The following is a 20,627-nucleotide window of genomic DNA, read 5'->3' as shown; positions in this document are numbered from 1 at the left end:
TAAATTTTTTGACACTTATTCTTTTTAACATTTTAGTGTTGGTTGTGTTCTTGATTTGATTAATGTTCTTGACTTTTTGTTTTTTGGCAGTCAGCCTCTGCTATATTATTTAAGTGGCAAGGAATATGTATGCCTCGCTTTGCTCAGATTTCTAGACAATTGGGGCTTCACCCTTGAATGAATGGCAGAGCTTTCAAATGCTATACAAAAAGGAATCTTACCTCTCATTGATTCAGGTACTTGGCACTAAATGACATTCTCCCTTTTGCAGATTTACTCTGGTTCCAGGCCCCTTAGAATTGGATACTATGACGGAGATGGCTATTTCCAACCATCTCCCAGCATGAGACGGGCTGTGCAGGAAACCAGAAAACTACTGCAGGAAGCTGGACATACGGTAACCCCAGTGCCCGTGTGGATGTTTTTAAAATTGTCGGGATCCAAGGGGTCAACATCCACCTTATACTCTTCCCTTGCCTATGTGGTCCTGGATGGGTTCTTGGGGCTGGCTGTTCCAATTCCAGTTCTTTTATTAATACTCATAGACCAACAGGTCATAAGCAAACAAGATGAAATGCAATAATATGTTTTTTTTAAATAATTTTTTATTTTTCAATATCTAACATACAAAACTACAATGACAGTAACTACAAAAGACTACAATAGCACAAGGGAAGGGAAAGAAGGGAGAAAAGAGAGAAAGGGAAGGGGGGTGGAAAAAAAGGGGAAGGTAACCTACAAACACTAAACGCTACATTTCAATGCTTTCCCTTCATACTGCCATAGTAAAAAAAATAGCTTAATAAAGTAGTGACGGAGTGGTTGATCATACAAATTACAAATTACAGTTCAAATTAAATCTTTTTCCCTCCCCTGGGCCTCGGGCGCAATTCCCTCTGCGCAGCTACCGCCAGAGCGCTCATTGCCTCCCCCCTCCCTTCAGGCTTCGGATCCTCTTCTTTTTGCTTGGTGTCTGGTCCAAATTCTGGATTTTTATCCACAAAATCCCTTAGCTGATCTTCCGAATTAATCTTGTGAGCTTGATCTTTATAACTAAACCCGATTCCTTCCGGGAGTAGCCATTTGTACTTTATGTCACGTTCCCTCAAAAGAGCTGCCAACATCTTGTACTTAAATCTTTTCTTCCGCACTAAAAATGGAACGTCCTTCAATATCTTGACTTTATTTCCCAGAAAGTCCAATTCCGCATTGTATGAATTATATAGGATACTGTCCCGGACCCTCCTAGATGAAAACTCGATAACAATTTCGCGAGGCAGCTGCCGCTTCGTTGCATATTTTGAAGATGCCCGACGGACTCCCAAAATGGCGCTTTTCACTTCTTCTTTAGTTGCCCTCGCGGGTGTCGCTAAAAGTTCCGAGGCGAGATCCCATAAATCCTCTTTTTCCTCCTCCTTAACATTCTGGAGACGCAAAATGGTTTGTGTTCGCTCCACTTGCAGTCCGATCAGCTGGTTTTCCACCAACTTTAATTCCCTGTTCGTTGCTCTCGTAAGTGATGCACTTTCCCGGGCAGACTTCTCTCCCCCCCCCCGCTGCTTCTTTAATGGCTTTCACATCGCTTTCAATTAAGCCCACCCTTTGATCTGTTTCATTCAGCTTGTCAACAAAGGGTTTTATGGCTTCCATAACCGCTCTTTTAACCAGTTCCTCAAGCGTCTCGCCCCTCTGCAAGGCAGCCGTAACTGACTTGCCAAGAGCAGGACTCTGCTTTTTCGCTGCCATTTTAGGGGGGGGGAACTGCCAATCTTCCGAGACTCTATGAGGGGGGAGAAATCTGAGTCTTCTAACCTTCAGACCCCCCCACTCCTCACATACGCTTGTAGTAACAGAAGGGATTCGCTTACTTGCAGGCTTTCGCCTAATCCTGTTCCTTGCCGTTTTCCATAGCCCGGCAGCACACTAGGTGCCGCGCTCATCTGCCGGCCTCCATAGGGACAAACGGGCTATTTACCCCCTGCCTCGATCTGTCAGAGGGCTCTTCCCGCCGCGCCCCGGACTCAGACTCCCTGCCTGAGAGTCTGGGGGCTAACCTTTGCAGATCAGCCGCCCGGCCAGGCGGCTCGGCCGCTTCTTCTTGGACCTGCCGAGAGGAGCGTCCGACATGGCTGCGAAAACGAAAACGAATCCGAAATGCAATAATATGTTAATATACATAAAATGTGAAGACAGAAATAAAGAATTTTACAGTAAGAAATAATGCCATTAAATGCTATAGACAGATATTTTGCAACTGCAAGAGTCCCATTTGGACCAGTGTCTGTTAAAAATTTAGCTATAAAAGCTTTTGTTTTGCAACAAAACTCCATTTTTGTATATAAATTGTAATCCATTTGTTATGGGCCAAATTAAATTTGTTGCAATCAATAAAGAAATGCCAGATAGTGTCTACATCCTCAGATTTGCAATCACAAAGCCACTCAGAGAAAGGCACTCCTAGAAACCTACTCCTAATGGCAGGATATTAAGTCTTGCCTTAGAAAAGAATATTCTATACTTGGGAACTGTTAAAAATTTGCAATAGGCAAGTAAAGTCTTTGGGACTAGGAGACCCAGATAGTATAGAGAACATATCCTTCTGGCTCTACAGTCAGTGCTCTATTTATCATAGTGTAGAATGCTAGATTTGATCAGCTTATGTGCAGAGGAATATTCCATTTGATTAAAAAGTTCAGAGGAGAGACCCAAATTCTGTAGCCTAATTTTATCCATGAACTTCAGAAGCCATCCTTAGCTAGGAGATGCAAATAGCACTCCTCATCAGAATAATAAAAAAAATCAGTTTAAATAGGAGAGTTGCTATCCAAACTGTAGCCTCAAGAGAGGGCTTAGCAAATTCCGAATGAATAGCTGGACCAGACACACGTATAGGAAGATTTGACAGACAATGCACAAAGGAAATTAAATAAGAACCATACTTGTCAGTGACCTTAGCTATGGACAATGGCACACCATATAATAATATAGGAACTACCTTCGCCTGAAAGGCACAAATGGCAGCTGGTACATAATTACCTCCTAAGGTTCGAAAAAAGTTTCAAAAGGGCTGATAAGTGTATTGATGCTAACTTCTTAGCAGAAGTAACTTGATTTGTCCAAGATAGATTATACGAAAGAAGGACTCCTAAATAGAGATGGGCGCGATCCAAAAAAAATTAACGATCAAGCTGATCGTGGATTGGCGCCGGCGACGATCCCAATTTAACGACCCGCACCGAGCATCTCCCATTCCTGATCCATGGATCGTGGAGGCAAAAGCGGAGGGGCGCCCTGCTGTTCCCAGCAATACAGGAACGGTGGGTGATGCCAGCGGCATCTGTGTTTGTGTTTGGCCGTCTGTGTTTGGCCGTCAGAACTGCCTGTCAGGGTTTGCAGGGATGAGATTGGAGTGCCCATGGCTACAGAACACCCCCTTCCCCCTCCCTCCCCTGGGTGTCTTCTCCCAACTGGTGACTGCTTTGCTGCTCCGTGGTTGGAAGGAAGCCCTGCTGATCAAGGAAAGCTGGGCTTCCATTCAGATTTCCAGGGCGACAGAAGGAGGGCAAACAGAGCTCAGGCATTCCCCTGGCTCCATTGCCAGGGGAATAGATTGCTGGCGCCTGAGTGTCTGGATCCTTGATCCAAGCCCGATCGCCCCGATCCAGGCCCCTCCCGATCACTGGATCGTTGGCCGTGGATGATAACGATCCGCCGGGTCACGATCGCGCGATCGCCATTATCGTGGGTTTTTTTCAATCGTAATGTGGATCGTGCCCATTTCTACTCCTAAATAATGAAAGGTATTCATCTGAGCAATCAAATGGCCATTCATAAACCAAGATAGATGGCTGAGGGCATGCCTTTACAGAAGGCAACAACATTTGTCTTTTGATCATTTATGTTTAAGAACTGATAACAATAAACAGCAAGAGCATTAATTGTCTTAGTCCAATGCCTGACCAAGATAAAAGCACAACATCATCAGCATAAAACAAATTTCGGATGGGATGTTTGGGACAAGTGAGGTTGGTAGAAGATTTCATCAGAATGAAGACTGAATATCATTTATATAGAGATTGAAAAGTTAAGGGGCCAAAGGCAGCCTTGATGGATACCCTTATTTATTTTGATCTCTTTAGTCAGCTGGCTGTTGTTTCAATGTCTCACCTGTGCCATGTTGTTTTGGTATAATCTATGGATTAGCCGTAGAAGCTGGTGGTCCATGGAGGTCCTTGCTAATTTCCCCCCACAATCGAATGCAGGGAATACAATCAAAAGCCCTTTTTAGATCAAGGCCACATACAATACTTTTTTTACTAAGTGAGCAAGTACTGCACAATGATCTATAGTAGAGGCTCATCTTTTAAAGCCAATCTGAGAGGGCATTTGGACTTGATTACTATGTCTGTGGACCAGTCATCAACTAAATGCTGATGTCTAGATTTCTACTTTTTCAGTGCTCGACTTTTTGCAGCTCTCAAACTGTGCTAAGTCAAAGATATTTAAGAAGTAGATTGCACTGACAGCTATAAGACTGATCTGCAGAGGAAATTCTTAGATAAAATAAAATCAGTAACTCTGGAGATCATTGGTTAGATCCAGCAATCTGTCAGGGGAAGGTGCTGATGACACAGATCAATGCTGCTTTCCCCTCCCCCCAGCAGTATTTGTGGGCATGTGTGGACTAATAGTCTCATGGGCTAGGAGGCTGCAGCGAAGAGGGAGAAGGGGACAAAATCACTTTTGTGCCTTTTCTGTCAGATATATTTTTGTCCTCTTCTTCATTACAACCTACAGATCTGCATGGTTGTTAGTCTATACAGGTTCCATGATCCCAGCAATAAATTTTCCTGGGACAGGAAAAGATTGTGCAAGGAGAGTAAATGGGGAAAATCTACAGTCTTTGCCTAATCTTTGTATTATATACAAACCCCTTGTTCTCCGTCTAGTACGGCTGTTCCTGTCCTCCTTCAGATCTTCAGTACACTGATAGCTGCTTTTAAGTTAGCAGAATGAGGCTAATTGATTCAAGGAAAACATCAGAGTATTTGTTTGGGGCCACACGTAGGTTTTCCTTTATTTCATTCACTATAAGGATACATATGTCAGGGCAGAAAAGTATCTGTGCATTGTATCCTTTGTGGTTCCATTAACTACCAATCTTGTGTTTTTTTCACTCAGCTTATACCCTTCACTCCCCCACGGATTAATTTCCTGGTGGATGAGCTCTTCACCAAAGGCATTTCTGCAGATGGGTGTTCCACACTGGTGGAAAAGTTGTAAGTACAGCATAACAAGCAAGGGTCATTTCATAGAAAAAGAGCTGCAGGAACTCATTAGTGTAACTCATTAGCATTTGCCATGCCCCTTGACATCACAGGAAGTGTATCATTGGCATGACTGATTTGCATGTGCCACACCCCCTGACATCACCAGAAGTGTGTCAGAAGGCAACACCCCCCCCCTCAGCCTCCACCCCCAAAAATCTCCATGTATTTCCCAACTCAGAACTGGCAAGCCTACCTGAAGAAAAATTGCTTCAAAAGCACAAAGAAACTGGTCAAGATTTTAAATGGTTTTATTATAAAATCAAGAACTCTACAATTATCGATTAAACTGAATAGTAGAACAAAGGCAATTCTAGCAACAGCATCCATTGGCAAGAAGAAAGATAAGAAAGTCCCAAGTCTGGAAGAAGGCTGCTTCTTCCTCACATGCTTGCTGCCATTCTGCTGTTTGCAGATCTCCCTCTGGTTTGGGCCTGCAAAGAAATTAGCGGTTTATGGGGCTTCTCTCCTGCTGGGAAAGACTTCTGACTTTAAACTTTAGCTCAGCTTTGAAGGACCTCTGCCAAACTTTGGAGATGCCACCAACTTCCTCTATTCTCTTTGGGCTCTTGGGCATCCAGTGATGAACAATTGGCTTGCAGCAGCAACATCTCTGCAGACCTTTCGCCTCTTTGCAGTTCTGTTAAAGAAGCATCCACAATCTGTTAAAGGGGATCCAACAATCATTGCAAAAAGGGAAAGACAGCATGCTTTGCTCTTGAACAGGGCGCGCGTAGAGAACAACTTACCTTAGCATAGGAGTTTCCAAATTTTAGTCCTGTTACCAGACTCCTCTGTTCTGTTTCGGGTCTTGCTTTGGCTGTCTAAAGCTGAACGATGACCTTGAAGCAACTATGTCTTTACAAACTTTGTTGGATCGAAGACTGTTAGAGGAGGTCCAACAATTCTTATAAACAATAAAGATGTTATTGTTTTAACTTTCAAGGAGGACCTTTCTGGAGTGACAATCAAGTTCATCTGGGAAAATCCCCTTTCACACTCACTGGAGGAAATAGCAACTGTATTGAGAATGCGGCGGATCCGAGACAGTTCCTTGGGCATTTCTTCTCTATATTTAGATGCTCTCTGAAGGCCCAAATGGCTTCTCTCTCACTGAGCGTAAACTTCCTTGCCAATGCGCTTATTTTTGCTTCCCCATAGAGAATACAGTCACTGGAGTTTGCTGGCCAGTTCTTAGAATCCAGAACTCTTCCACACCTCGACAATTTTGTGTCTTCTTTCGAAAGCAGTCTTTTTTGAAGAGATTTTTAAAGTTGCTCGTAGAATGCAACTGGGGAGATCGGTGGGTCATCAATTCTATGTCTTCTATGCAACTGGACCCCATAATTCTTTCTTATACAGAAGCATGATGATAGGATTAGGTTGCAAGATACTTGTGGAGACAAGTGTGAACCAATCAGTTTGTCCGAAGTTTGAAGATTTGAATTTAAAATTGAGTGGCTTTTAAAAATTGGAAGCCAGGATGCCAAGCAGGCCAGCACAAGTCAATCAGGTTCTTTACATCAGTCACCACTCCACTCAGAGAAACCACTGCTCTCAGAGAAACAGGACCTCTGGGATTTAACTTAAATCCAGCAGTGTATGGTCAACAATGCTAGTTCTTGTTATCAATATTCTTCTTTAATCTAAATTATTTTCCTTTCTGTACTATGTTAACCTCTCAAATGTGTTATGGAGTGTAAGGTCCCTTTCATATAGGCCCATTTCCAGAGTTTTGGTGCCACAACTGAGAAGGCCCTCTCCTGGGTTGCCACCCACCTAATCTTGGAAGGTGGAGCACCCAAAGTAGGGACTCCAAAGATGGCCACAGTGGTCTGGTAGGTTCATAAGAGATAGGCAGTCTTTCAGGTATGTTGGTCCAAAACCACAGAGGGTTTTAAATGTTAGCACCAGCACCTTGAATTGTGCCCAAAACAGCCTAGGAGCCAGTTTAGATAGACCAAGACTGGGAGGGTGTGGTCCCTAAGATCCACTCCCGTCAACACCCTGGCTGTAGCATTCTGCACCAACTGAAATTCCCAAACACTTTTCAGCACTTGTAGAGTGTATAGTAGTGATCTAATCTAAATATAACCAGGGCATTGTCACAGTGGCCAGATATTTCCTGCCCAGGAAAGGCTGCAGCTGGCCAAACAATCAAAGGTATTAAAAGGCACCCCTGGACATAACTGCCACCTGCTTATCCAGCAGTCCGAAAACATACCCAGACTACAGGCCTGTTCCTTCAAAGGGAGTGCAACCCCACCAAGAATGCAGGACACCTTAAATCCTGGGTGAGACCTTCTGGTTGCCAATAGCACTTCTGTCTTGTTGGGACTAAGTTTCAGTTTATTAAGCTCACATTCACTCTAAAACTGCCTCCAGGTACTGATTCAGGGTTCCACAGCCTCCCTGGATTTAGCTGGAAGTTCAGTATAGAGATATGTGTCATCTGTATATTGGTGACAATCCAGCCCAAATCTCTGAATTGATGACACACAGCAGTTTCATCTAAAAAGCACTGAGATGAATAGGATGGAATTACAGGTCAAAGGCCAAGGCTTCTGAAGGCAAACTGATTTTTTCCATGTACTTTAAGATTTAAACACTGTCCTCCTATAGCTAATTAAGCCTTAACCTAGGTTTTCCAAACCTGTTTTGATCCAGGTTGGGTTTTGTTGTTGTTGTTTTTGTTTATCCTTTAAGTGTGTGAAAACTTAAATGAAAATCCATTTGCCTTTAGAAGCCAAAGTGGGTTTAAAGAGCACATATGAAAGGGACCCAAGTCTATCCTGCAGAGCTATAGAACTGGACATATTATATCATATCAGGCAGACAGAATTTTTGAGGCTTTACCAGATAGATTAAACATCTGCAGAAATGCCTTTATCTTTTCACCTTTCCAGTGATGGAGAATTTGTGGATGCCACTTGGACAAACCAGCTACGTTGCTGCAGAATGCCAGATCTGCTGAAGAGATTCCTAGCTCTCATTTTGATGCCTGTGGTGAGTCATGAGATAGACACTCTACATATATGTCGTTTTGTATTTCCAAAGCCTATATGCATTTTACTTTGATCATAGTCCAAAGATGCCTCAAGGAAAGCAAGCACTGGATACCACAATGGGAGAATGCCACATTTTTATTTTTTTCTTGCACTTTCATATTGGTAGCAACTTAGTTTTGCTTGACTTGTATTGCCAGCCAGTTTTTCTGGTGTCCAAAACATTCTAAATCTGCCCCTGGAGGTTGCCTCCTCTTTTACTGGCTGGATCCTTCAGTATTATTATTATTATTTTTATTTATTATTTATGCCATTTAGAATCCACCTTTCTCACTGAGACTCAAGGTGGATTACACAGTGTGACATTAGTACAGTCAATAGCAGGAACATTTCCATAAACAATGCCATAGGGTAAATAGATACAAGTTCACAAAAACATAGCATTAGTAGGAATCCTGTACAACATAGTGGTGAGGTCTATGGTTCCTAACTCATTAGCGGATCATCTGAGATCCCCTCCTTACAATACAGCCTTCCTATCTGAGTAAAAAACCTTTTTGAATAATTTGGTTTTGCATTGTTTGCGGAAAGCCAGGAGAGTGGGAGCATTCCTGACCTTCTCAGGCAGGCCATTCCACAGGATGGGGGCCACCACAGATAGAGTCTGTTTATGGGCTGCTGTTGATTTTGCTGATGTGCAGGGTGGCACCTGCAGGAGACCCTGTTCAGAAGAGCGAAGCCACCATGGAGGAGCATAGGGAGGGAAGCGGTCCAGTAGGTGTACTGGATGAAGGCCACAAAGAGTTTTGTAAGTGATAACCAATACCTTGAACTGAGCACGGTAACTGAGAGGTAGCCAATGGAGTGACTGTAGGATGGGTGTGATGTTCATGCTCCTGCTCACTCCTGATAACAGTCGAGCTGCAGCATTTTGCACCAATTGGAGTCTCCTAGTTAGTTTAGATGGGAGACCAATGCATTGTGCATTACAATAGTCAAGTCTTGATGTTACCATAGCGTAGATCCAGGTGATCAGGCCATGTTGAGGTAAGAAGCCATTTTTCAGGCTAGGGTGAGATTGTAGAAAGCATTTTTTGCAGCTGCCTTGACTTGTTTTTCTAGTAATAGCACTGGATCCAGTATAACCCCTAGGCTCTTAACTGAGTCTGCACGGGTCAAATGAATGCCATCAAAAGTGGAGAGTACAATGTCCTTCAAGATCTCTGCCTTCCCCCAAAGCATTACTTCTGTTTTGTCACGGTTTAATTTCAATTTGTTTGTTTTCAGCTATTTTACCACAGCTGTCAGGCAGCGATCTAAGATTTCTACTGAATCTTGTGGGGACCTGGATAGTGAGATATAGAGTTGGATGTCATCTGCATATTGATAACATCCAACTCTATAGCTGTGAATGAATTCTCCTAAAGGCTTTATGTAGAGGTTGAATAACATGAGAGATAATATTGTGCCCTGTGGAAACCCGCAAGATAGCTTCCATTCTGGAGATAGCTGATCTCCAACAGGAACCCTTTGAGTCTGTTCCATGAGAAATGATTTAAACCAGTCCAAAGCACATCCTTTGATGCCCACTTCAGTCTCTAGACACCTCAACAGGATGGCACAGTCTACTGTGTCAAAGACTGCAGATAGATCTAGGAGGAGCAATAATGAGGCATAGCCTTTGTCTATGTTCAGATGGAGATCTTCTACTAACGCTACTAGTGCCATCTCTGTCCTGTGCCCTGATCTGAATCCAGACTGGAAAGGGTCCAGAGCATGAGAGTTATACAATGAAGTCTGGAGTTGGTCAGCTACTGCTCTCTCAATCACTTTGCCCAGAAAGGGCAGATTAGAAACTGGGTGATAATTGGAAACATTTTTGTCTAGGGATGTTTTTTTAATTAGCAGATGAATAACTACCTGTTTGAACAGCCAGGGAAGGTGCCCTGAGTTAACGATTGATTTACAATAGACCTTAGTGATTCACTTATGTGGTCCTTAATTAAGTTTAACAGCCAAGATCAGCAAGGGTCGAGCACACAAGTAGTGGCTTTCATAGATGTCAGAATCCTGTTAAGATCTGTCATTGTAATTGGTTCAAGGCAGTCCAAATGTAAGCCAAATGGTGCATTAAGCATTTCTTCTATCTCGTCTGCATTGAAGCTAGTATCTAGATCAGAGCATATTTGTGCTATTTGATTAGTGGATGATTTCAAGACAACTTCTGGGAAAAAGTAAAGTGGAAAGTTGGCTTTTCCAGTTGGAAAGAGGCAGTTCAACTCTGAAATGTTTGATTCCACTGCTCCATAAATGTCATTTCTTCTAGATTGTATGAACATTGCAAATCTCCAGTGCAGCCAGGTAGCTGAAGAGAGGATAATATAGCCTCTGTGAGCTGAATCTTTGAAACTTTCTAAGATACTTTCGTAGGATGAGTCTCTTTTTAAAACTTAAGTGTACCAAACACCTTCCAAGGTTTTGTCACTTTGCTACCTTCCCCACCACACTGGGGATCCCAGTAGGAATTATGTTCATGGACAGAATTTTGCTTTGGAAATAATACCCGCCTAAGCCTATGACCAATAACTGAGAGTGTGTGGGCCAAGCTACACATGACGAATGACACTTGAACGGCAAGTGGATTGATTGGAGGGCAAGTGAACAGGGAGAAATACACTTGCTGTTCAAGTGTCATTCGTCATGTGTAGCTTGGCCCTGTGTATGTGCAGGGGGAGGGGAAGCATAAACTGGATAGAGGTAAAACTTTTTTTCTGTTTAAAAAATGAACAGAGTTCAGGGAAATATTTATAGGTAACATGAAGATATGGGATTTCAGTTCTTCAACCATTCATGCCAAGGGGGAAGACCCTTTACAAGCAGGCTTTGATACTACACCCAGGATCAAACCATCAGTCTATCTAATAGAGGTGTGCGTAATGAAAAAAAATGAGCCAAAATTACACACAGAACTCGATGGTTTGGCTTGTTAAAGCAGCTTCCGAAACACTGTACCAAATCTGGGAAATGAGGCTGCAATTATTCACCCCTGCCAAAAGGTTTGTGTGTTTCGTTTTGGTACTTACCACTCAGAAGCTGAACAGGCAGGCCAGACAGTTGAGGGCCATCTGGCAGTATCTTGTTTTTCTTAATGGCAAGTCTGTCTGCACATGCAACCAGTTGGCTCTAAAGGGGAGAAACTGAGCCCTTAGAGTTACTCCATTGGCTGGAAGGGAATGTGTGTGGTGTGCATGAGTGCATTTTTTCCAGTACTTCCTGGGAAATGGGGTTATGACATTGACATAGAGTGGTTTGTAGTGATCAAAGACTTGCTTTGCACCGGGGATGGGGAGCAGCAGACAGCATGATGCCATCAGCACCAGTGTCGCCATTGCCAACCCTTTCCATGTGCTTTTATGCACAATGCAAGGAAAGGCCAGCCCAGCAACATCCACTCTGGCATGCACACATATGTGGGTTTGAGGAAGGAGGGGTCTCCTTCATCCTTTGAGCCTCTGGCTGCTGCAATGGCTCATATTATGCAGATTAGGGTAAACATTGGAAAGAAAAGGCAATTATTAAAGGAGAGCCAGAAGGTCCCAGGCATGTGGAACTGGCTGATACCCATTCAGTGGCCTTCTGCTGTTGCTGTCCCTTGCTTAAATGCCATGGTTCCCCAGGGCCATTCACTGTGACTTAAGTCCTCCAAAGATAACGGGTTGAGAAGCAACAGGAAGAATTTCATCTGGCCAAGAAAGCCTTCAGACTTTTGGAGATTCTCTGATTAAAATTATTAACCCAGCATACCCAGTCACCCACATATACACACCCAAATCTTTCCAGTTCACTATTCCATATGGAAGGATCAGTCTGGTCAGATTTTTTTCTTTCTGCTTACCTTCTGGTGATTTCTTTTTTTCTTTTCATTCAACTAATGGTTTTAATTGGAAAAGGAGACTGTCAGCCAGCAACTTGTCCAGTCTCCCACTTTTAGTAGTAAAAAATAGGGGAGGGGGGATGACCATCCTGCCTCTGCTTCCCTTCCTGTGAAGGAAAAACCAACATCTAGCCCTCTCTTTCTCTGCACTTTTACACACAGTGCAAGGACAGGCTGGAAGCTCTTGGGTTTAAACAGGGAGTCCTGGGCTGCTACAAAGCAGATTAGGGTCAGAAGGATTCACCCCTCATCATGGAAATGAGATTACAAGGCATGGGGAATCATGGCATAAGAGGAGGACTCAAAGGTAATTTGGGGGGGGGGGCTTTTTCACTAAAGCAGGATTTTTTTTAATTCACTGTCCTGTGCTGGACTGGTTGACAATGGACTGCTTTTCTTCTTGCACACTGTGCTGGTGCCACCTGTTTCCTTCCATTGTGTGTACCCAGCCACCGCCAATACTCGCCTTCTTTGGGGTCCATTATCAGTTTCCATGTGCTTGAAGAGAAACTCATTGGGTCAATGGGTTTTTGAATGATGCAAAAAGTGTATGCATGCACAGCTGTCCAGTACTTACCTTGACATGCACCATTCCTGTTCCTTAGGCCCATAAACACAGAACCCCATTGCTATGTGCTCTCAGACTCAGTGGATTGATGGTTTAGAGGGAGGACTGTGTTTTCTGTGTGATTTTGGTGCCATTGCATGCAAAAACAGCTGCCCCAGAGCCTCACCTCCTTGAAAAGAAAAGTGTGTGTTTGCACATGCTCAGTCAACACGTATGCAAAACTCATGAAACAAAAAACCCCAAATGGATCAGTTCTGAGGCGACACTGCCCCAGCTGGAACAAACTGGAAATGAGATAAGATTGCTCTGTAATCCCCGGAACCAAAACTGAAACTTTCTAGATGTGCACCCCTAATTCTCATCATGGCCAAATATGTAGATATTTAAATCCAGATATTGGAGCCATTAATAGAAAGGAAAGATTTTTCTACATACTTGGAAAATGTCCCAGGTTTGCAGAAAAATATGAAGTCTAAAACAAAAGTGCATTGAGGGTTAAGCTTCCTCAAAATAATAAAAGCAGCACCTGTAATTTTAAGAAACAAATGCCCTCAGTGGCTTTTGCTAAGCAACCACAACAATAAAGCCAACATTCCAACCTAGGTTTGTCAGTAAAGGGCAGGTATAAGGCCCTTTCCTCAGGGCCAGGCCCACCAGTACCACCAGCTCCTTGCTATTATTCAACAACAGCCACTTCATGAGAGCCAGTGTGGTTTAGTGGTTAGAGTTCCGAACTAGGGTGTGGAAGACCCAGGTTCAAATCACCACTATGCCATGGAAGTTCACAAGATCATCTTGGGCCACTCACACATTCTCAGCCTAACCTACCACGGGGCTGTTGTGTGGATAAAATGTAGATGAGAATGACAAAAGCTGCTTTGGATACCCACTGTGGACAAATTAAGCAAATAAATAATAAGTATAGCTGAAGATGGGGGCACAGATAAAAGGTAGGTTGTTTGGTGGATGTAAAGGAGAGAAGGAAGCAGGAAAAGGTGGGGATTACTAGGAAGAAGGAAGAGAAAATAGTGTCAGAAAGGGTTACGGGGAGAAATGAAGTGTACCTCACAAATCCTTGTGGCTTCCCTACTGTGCAACTAGGCTAGGATTGCCAACCTCCAGGTGGTGGCTGGAGATCTGGAATTACAACTGACCTCCAGCCAACAGACATTACTTCCCCTGGAGAAAATGACTGCTTTGGAGGGTGGACTCTATGGCATTATGTCCTTCTGAGATCCCTCCCCTCCATAAACCCCATCCTTTCCAGTCTCCATCCCCCAAACTGCCAGGTATTTCCTAACCCAGAATTGACAGCCCTAAACTGGGTTCGGTCCAGTGGCTGGCACTGCACAACTGAGCCCAGTTCAGTGGCTGATACCACACAATTGAGCCATAGTTTTCCCAGGTAGAGGGTGTCAAGGAAGGGAAGGAAGGGAAAGCTGGAGGTAGATAAAGGTAGGTTGAGTGGTTGGTGGAAATGTGAGAAGGAAGCAGGAGAAGGGGAGAGACTGTGGGGGCTTTGGGGAAAGGAAAAAGGGAATTGTTGGAGAGGGGAAAATGAAATGCCCTTTACAAGTTCTTGCAGTTCCCCTGTCTGTTAATCCTCAGCAACCAGATGTAATTCAGTTACTCAGTCAGTTCCAGTACAATATAAAATGACTTAATGAAACATCTGATCCCTTACACTGTTTTTAAAATAACTTTCCTGTTAAGCTCACCCATTCATCTCATCTTCACAGTCAGTTTCATTTGAGGACCAAATCTGAGAAGTATCAGAATTGAGGGCCATCATCCTCTTCTTCAAAGTGGATTGCTAACTGGTTGCTGCATTCACCGCTTTCCCCACACACCTCTTGCCTTTGAGTTAGCAACAGGAGAGCTGCCTCTGAATTTAGCCCCGAGGCTTCTACTTGGTTACCATATATACATCCAAGCCATCGCACATTAGGTCTGGCAAGGGATGTGTTGTATTCTGAAGAACAAGGAATCAGATCAAGTCCCTTCGATGCATCCTTTTTAAAGATCACTATTCAGTGGATAGATGTTGACACTTGTTGGAGATAGTTTTTGTCTGATGTAGACATTTTGTTGTTAGGCATAATTCTACAATACTGATCTGCTGCCTTTGGAAATATGCTGTAACTTTTGTTACGGATCTGAAAATGAGATTGCTTACAGGTTCCCTAACTGTGTTCTTGCAGGAAGCATTTGACTCCCTATTTGCATTGATTGCTATTGTTATATTTAAAACAGAAAGTGGCTCTGGATCTCTAAAGCAAACCATGTTCCATTTTCTTCCAAGCTGAACCATAATACAAACTTGTATATTTGATGGTTTCCTTTATACGCTCTCTCAACATGATTGTTTCATTTAGAGGTTTGCTTCAGTCAATCTTGCTGAAGTCAAGTTCTAGCTGCCTTCCTTATAAAGTGGAATAACCACTTTAAAAACATAAAATCATAATCTAAGAATAATGACCTTGATGCAGCCACTTTCAGGTTTTCGTATGCTGCTTTTTGATGATCCCATTCTCATTAAAATGATGGGGCTGAAAGCAAAGAGGAGGCATACAGAAAACAGAATTGTCACAAATTGTGATCTTTTCTTTCTTCCGGGGCTTCTTCCTCCCATCCCATCCCCATTTACTCAAAGTCACAAAATGGAGTGTGTGGGTTTTAAGTCAAGTATATCTCCTACCAGAAAATTCTTTGATAGTCAATAAAAAGGTGAACTTTTGGCACAATTGAAAGCTTTTAAGCCCCACTGATTTCACTTGAAAAATAAAGAGAAAGCATAACTCTGCTGCTGAAGGCAGAGGGGCTTAAATGCATTTAACTGTGTTTGGGCTACACACAGTTTTTTAAATAGCTGTTTAAAATCTTCATCTGCTTTATTATGCTCATTATTAAAGCTTTCTGTATTCCATTGTTTTTTGTTTGTTTCTTTGTTTCCATTGCTTTCAATGGGAAACTTTCCTGCTCATCCATTTAGGGTTTGTTTTCTAAGACATCTTCCCTGCCACATTTCATACAAGAGAAAGTATTCCTATTTTAGACAAACTGTGAAAGAGAGGAGGTAGCATGGCATAGCGGGCAAACAACATGGGTTGCAAAATCCGAGCTTTCCCACTCACATGACACCCATCCAGGCTTTACTTCAAAACTTTACAACAGAGCAGGTTTGCAAAGATTGGAGAAAAACTGGGGAAACCCCTGAATGAGCCCCAGAAAGCAGGAAAAAAGCACTATTTGAACCCAGGGCAGATAACTCAACTGGGAATGGCCCATGTCAAGATAATGGCTGGATCCAAAGATTTTTAAATACAACTAATATTAATTATTAACTATATTTAAAATATAGGTTTGTTTGTTCAGGTTTTGATCAGTTAATGTCTGAATGCACATGCCTTCCATTGGTAAATGTTTGCTGATGGCACCATAAATCCTTAGAATCACCATTAGTATGATAAAACTGTCAAGAGGAACTATCAACTGTAAAGAGTGAATAAAAACAACAGGAAATGTATGAGACCCTTGGCCTGTGAATAAACATTGGATCACAAGACCTGGACCATACTGGACTTTTGCTTCTTGTACTGTTTTATTCTGAGTCAGCCCATTTTGGTTAGTCAAGGCCAGTATTGTCACACACGTTCCCCAAAAGCGCTTACCTTGCGCTTTGTGGTTGCAGGCAGCTTCAGCAGCTCCTTGGAGAGGAGGTCCGGCACTTTCTTCACCATCGCCAGCCTTCCCCACAGACTGCTAAAAACAGTCGGTAAACACCCTGCACCCGTTTTGAAAACCAAGACGTCTTGTATCAAGAGGAAAAGCTGCCAGCATTCAGTGAGTGGGCCGTCCCTTTAAGAACATGTGGAAATGGCCTATGAGTAAAGTGAGCCAACCAACAAAAGCTATGGAATTCAGCCCGAGTTAATAGCACTTAATAGACATTCTTGCAGACAAATGGTAAAACACCTCTGAAAATTCAGTGTGAAATTTGCAATGGAAGTATGTTTCCATATTATTCAGATTCCTGAATTGTGAAACTTATTAAGATGTTTCTGATACAGTTATGGTGCTCACTTAAGCAGACCGGTCATACTTCAAATGAGATTATTAGCAATGGACACACGCTTGTCAGTCATTTAATATTAGTGAAATGGTCATGGATTATTAATTCTTTATTAATTTCTTCTGCAGCATGCCCCAGTGAATAAGTAGGATAGGGCAGAGGGCTAGCCCTACCATTCTTAATTTGCAGTTTACCACTTGGCTTCCTTTCTAAAAGCTGTACCAAATATAGTATCCCCATTAGCTGTAATTTAGGGTATTGATTGTGCTCTCTGATCGTTGCAGTGCTTAGAAGCAAATTTCAATCTGTTTTAGTCTTCCACAAGTTCTTATTGTTCACAGAGGTCAGTGCATGCTGAACTAGCAGCACATTCTACACAGTATAGTGGCTTTCCTGGGTTACTTCCTGTTTTGCCAGTAGTATGATAGAGAAACTGGGAAAGCAAGAAGTTTCTGCTTAGATACATAGCTGGTGGTTAGCACAGCAGATCACACAGTACAATGATGTCTGAAGGGCCTATGAAGCAAAGCAAGAACATGGGTTGCGCTTAGGGTTGCCATGTCCCCCCCTACCCTCCAGGTGGGAGGTAGGAAACCTGGCACTTACCTTACTTAGTGACTTCGTTGTGCAGGCCATGTGCCATCCCTGGGAGTATTCCTATGTTCCACAGCGGACCGAATCAGGCCCAATTCAGCCCAAATTGGGCCACTGCAGAACACGGAAGCACTGCTGTGGTGGTGTGACAGGCTTTGAAGTGTTCCTGAGCTCTGCAGCGGCCCAATTTGGGCTGAATCAGGCCACTGCATAGCCCGGAAGCACTGTTGGGGTGGTGCAACGGGCCCTGGAGTGCTCTTGTGCTCTGCAGCGGCCCAATTTGGTCCGATTCATGCTGATTTGAGCTGAATTGGGCTGCTGTGGAGCATGTAAGTGCTGCCGGGATGGCGTGATGGGCTCTGAAGTGGCCCAGTTTGAGCTGAATTGGGCTGCTGTGGAGCATGTAAGTGCTGCCGGGATGGCGTGATGGGCTCTGAAGTGGCCCAGTTTGAGCTGAATTGGGCTGCTGTGGAGCATGTAAGTGCTGCTGGGATGGCGTGATGGGCTCTGAAGTGGCCCAGTTTGAGCTAAATTGGGCTGCTGCAGAGCTAAGGAGCATAGCCAGGGTGGCGCAACAGGCTCTGGAGTGCTTCTGTGCTCTGCAGCGGGCCAAATTGGGGCTGAATTGGGTCCATTTCAGGCCAAAATCAGCCTACTGCAGCATGTGTGCCACGCCCCCTAGGAGCACACTCATGGAGGTGCATTTCCCCACCTCCCCCCCCCCCGGCCAGGTGAGTGGGGATGGGGGGTGGAGGGTGGGAGTGGGGGATCCCCTGCTCCTAGTGGGGGACTGGCAATCCTAGTTGCACTGCCACAGGCCATGAGCTGGGCTCTTAAGCTATGTCAAGTTTAATAATAATGTAGTAATTGTGGAAGGTTTTCTAAAAAATTATTGAGAGGCCTCTCATAATCTGAGATCTTCAACTGTAGTTTATGTAGATTGTACATACATTCAGATCTGGGAAGTTCTAAGGATTGGTGAAAAAACTGAACAGTATGCTCTTATTGGAGAGAAGCTCGCTGCCTGGATGCAGCATTGCAAGACATAACATCCAGTTGTGGTAACACAGGACTTCTTTCTCAATTACTACTTTTGACTTTTTTCTTTGTATTTAGAGGGGAGAGGTGTCTCTTGCCAAGCCACACAAAAACTTGGAGATAACATACCTGAATATGCTGTTAAAGAGATAATTATGCAAAGTGTAATGTGTGAGAGGAACAAAATGCAACACAAACTCAGAATTATATCTGCTTTGCAAATCAGTTTCTTTCTACTCACCATAATTCTATAGGTCATATAACCTGGCATTAGCTCTCTCAAATGTATCATAGCAAATAATTCAGCTCAGATTTTTCTGGAAGCTCAGATTGTATTAAGCAATGTGCAAATGAGTGCTTTGATACTGAATACTCACTTGGAAATGTGTTTCATTTCATTTGAAACCAAAAGACAAGATGACAATATAATCTAAACGTTCCCTTTTCAGATAGTTATACTGGGACTTTTTGACTGAAATTAGCTTTTAAATAGATACATAGCAAAACTTGATTACTAATGAATTTTGAATTTTCCTATGACCGAAGTAATTTTTTAAAATTTCAGTTTCCACGAATCTCTCGACATCTGAATGCCCTCACTGGAGTAGGGTAAGAAATTTTTTTGGATAGATGATTTCTAATGGACTACTTACATAGCCCTAAATGTTGGAAAGATATTTTTTATGGAATAGCTACAGTGTTGTAACTTACAAAGCAGATAGAATTTCATTTCCTTTGTGTAGAAACAGCAGCACTGAATATAACACATTAGTGTAATGAATTTGATGTGCTTCCATTCTCCTTAATTGGTGTGCTATAAATTCAACCTCAACAAAGCAGGTGGGAAAAGAGACATCTTCCCACTTGTATATGTGAGAGAGCATGGGTGATAGCTTTAAGTTACTCTGGACTCTTTGGCTCCTCAGTGTCCCCTTTGCTCCAAGTGAGCTGAACAAAGAAGGCAATATGTGTCCTACCATCCACTTGCTTGTTGTTCTGAATTTCCCTTACTGAACACACTAGTATGTGTTGTGTATAGAGTGGAGATGATAGCAGGGTATGCTTGGACATTTTCCATTTGCTTTGTTGAGGCAGAGAAGGACCTTGCCTATGTGTAACAAATCCCAAAGAGGAGCCATGGCTTGGTTCTACTGGTAATTTCTGTGAATGGAGAGGAGATCTGTCCTTGGAGCGCAACTCCCTCATCTTTCCTTCCTGCTGCAGACCAAAATATTCTCTGAAACACTGCTCTTGGGGGAGAGGGGAAGCCTCGAGTAATGGCATGAGAGGTGTGCCACTGTGGGGAACTGGCAAAAATCTCCCCTGCCATTAGTGGAAACCCTCATGAATCTGGGATGCAGCCCCAAATTAGTTGTTACATGAACTGGGCTCTAGTCCATAAATCTATTTGTCTTTAAGATGCCACAAAACACTTTGTTGTTATTATTTATTTAAAGAGAATGTTTATATTTTATCCATTAAGGGGCAGCATAAAATATGGTACAAAACAGAAAGTCAAAGACAGGAAAGTTTGTGTAATGTACTGTACACCGTCTCTAATGGGAATTGCCTGAAGTAATACAGATGTTTTCATTTACATAGAGTTGTTCTATGGGGAACATTATCTATTAATGTGGAGTTTTGGATAACCAAGTATTAGATGCTTGCAACATATTTGCAGTTGCAATAAAATAATCATTTGTGCTGCATAGTACATGATGGTGTTCTGCATTTCTTCATACACTGATCTTATTATCCCCATATAAGAAAAACATAACAATTGACATGGTCTTCAGCTTAGTAGGCCAATCTGCTAACATGACCTTATTCACTACATCACGTGTTTATTTGCTTACTTTATTTACAAATTCATGTTTAAATGTTTTGGTTTTCTTTCAAACATAAGCTTTCCATATTTACACATGAAACAAAGTTGGAGAAACTGCAAAAGCAATAAGGGATGGGGCATCTGACCTTTATAAATACTGGACTGTAATGGACTTTAAGCAATGAAATGTGATTTCTAAATAGAATAGAGTATCACATATAGGAAAGAAAATGACTTTTCAAAGAGGGGAAAGTTACTATA

At 42.8% G+C, this 20,627-nt stretch overlaps 1 protein-coding gene across 1 annotated transcript in view; it reads left to right on the top strand.

Annotated features, from left to right (window-relative positions):
* Positions 1–20,627, top strand: part of LOC129330055 (vitamin D3 hydroxylase-associated protein-like) — a 41,951-nt gene that overhangs the window by 16,447 nt on the left and 4,877 nt on the right. The window contains exons 8-11 of the mRNA XM_054979914.1: positions 272–397; positions 5,182–5,279; positions 8,234–8,333; positions 19,104–19,147. Coding sequence (XP_054835889.1) covers positions 272–397; positions 5,182–5,279; positions 8,234–8,333; positions 19,104–19,147 — 368 coding nt within the window. The remainder of the gene's footprint in view (positions 1–271; positions 398–5,181; positions 5,280–8,233; positions 8,334–19,103; positions 19,148–20,627) is intronic.

The sequence above is a fragment of the Eublepharis macularius genome, chromosome 5 (assembly GCF_028583425.1).
Source record: "Eublepharis macularius isolate TG4126 chromosome 5, MPM_Emac_v1.0, whole genome shotgun sequence".
NCBI classification, from domain to species: Eukaryota; Metazoa; Chordata; class Lepidosauria; order Squamata; family Eublepharidae; genus Eublepharis; species Eublepharis macularius.
Note: the sequence above shows the minus strand (reverse complement) of the source record. Positions and strands in the feature narration are given on the sequence as shown.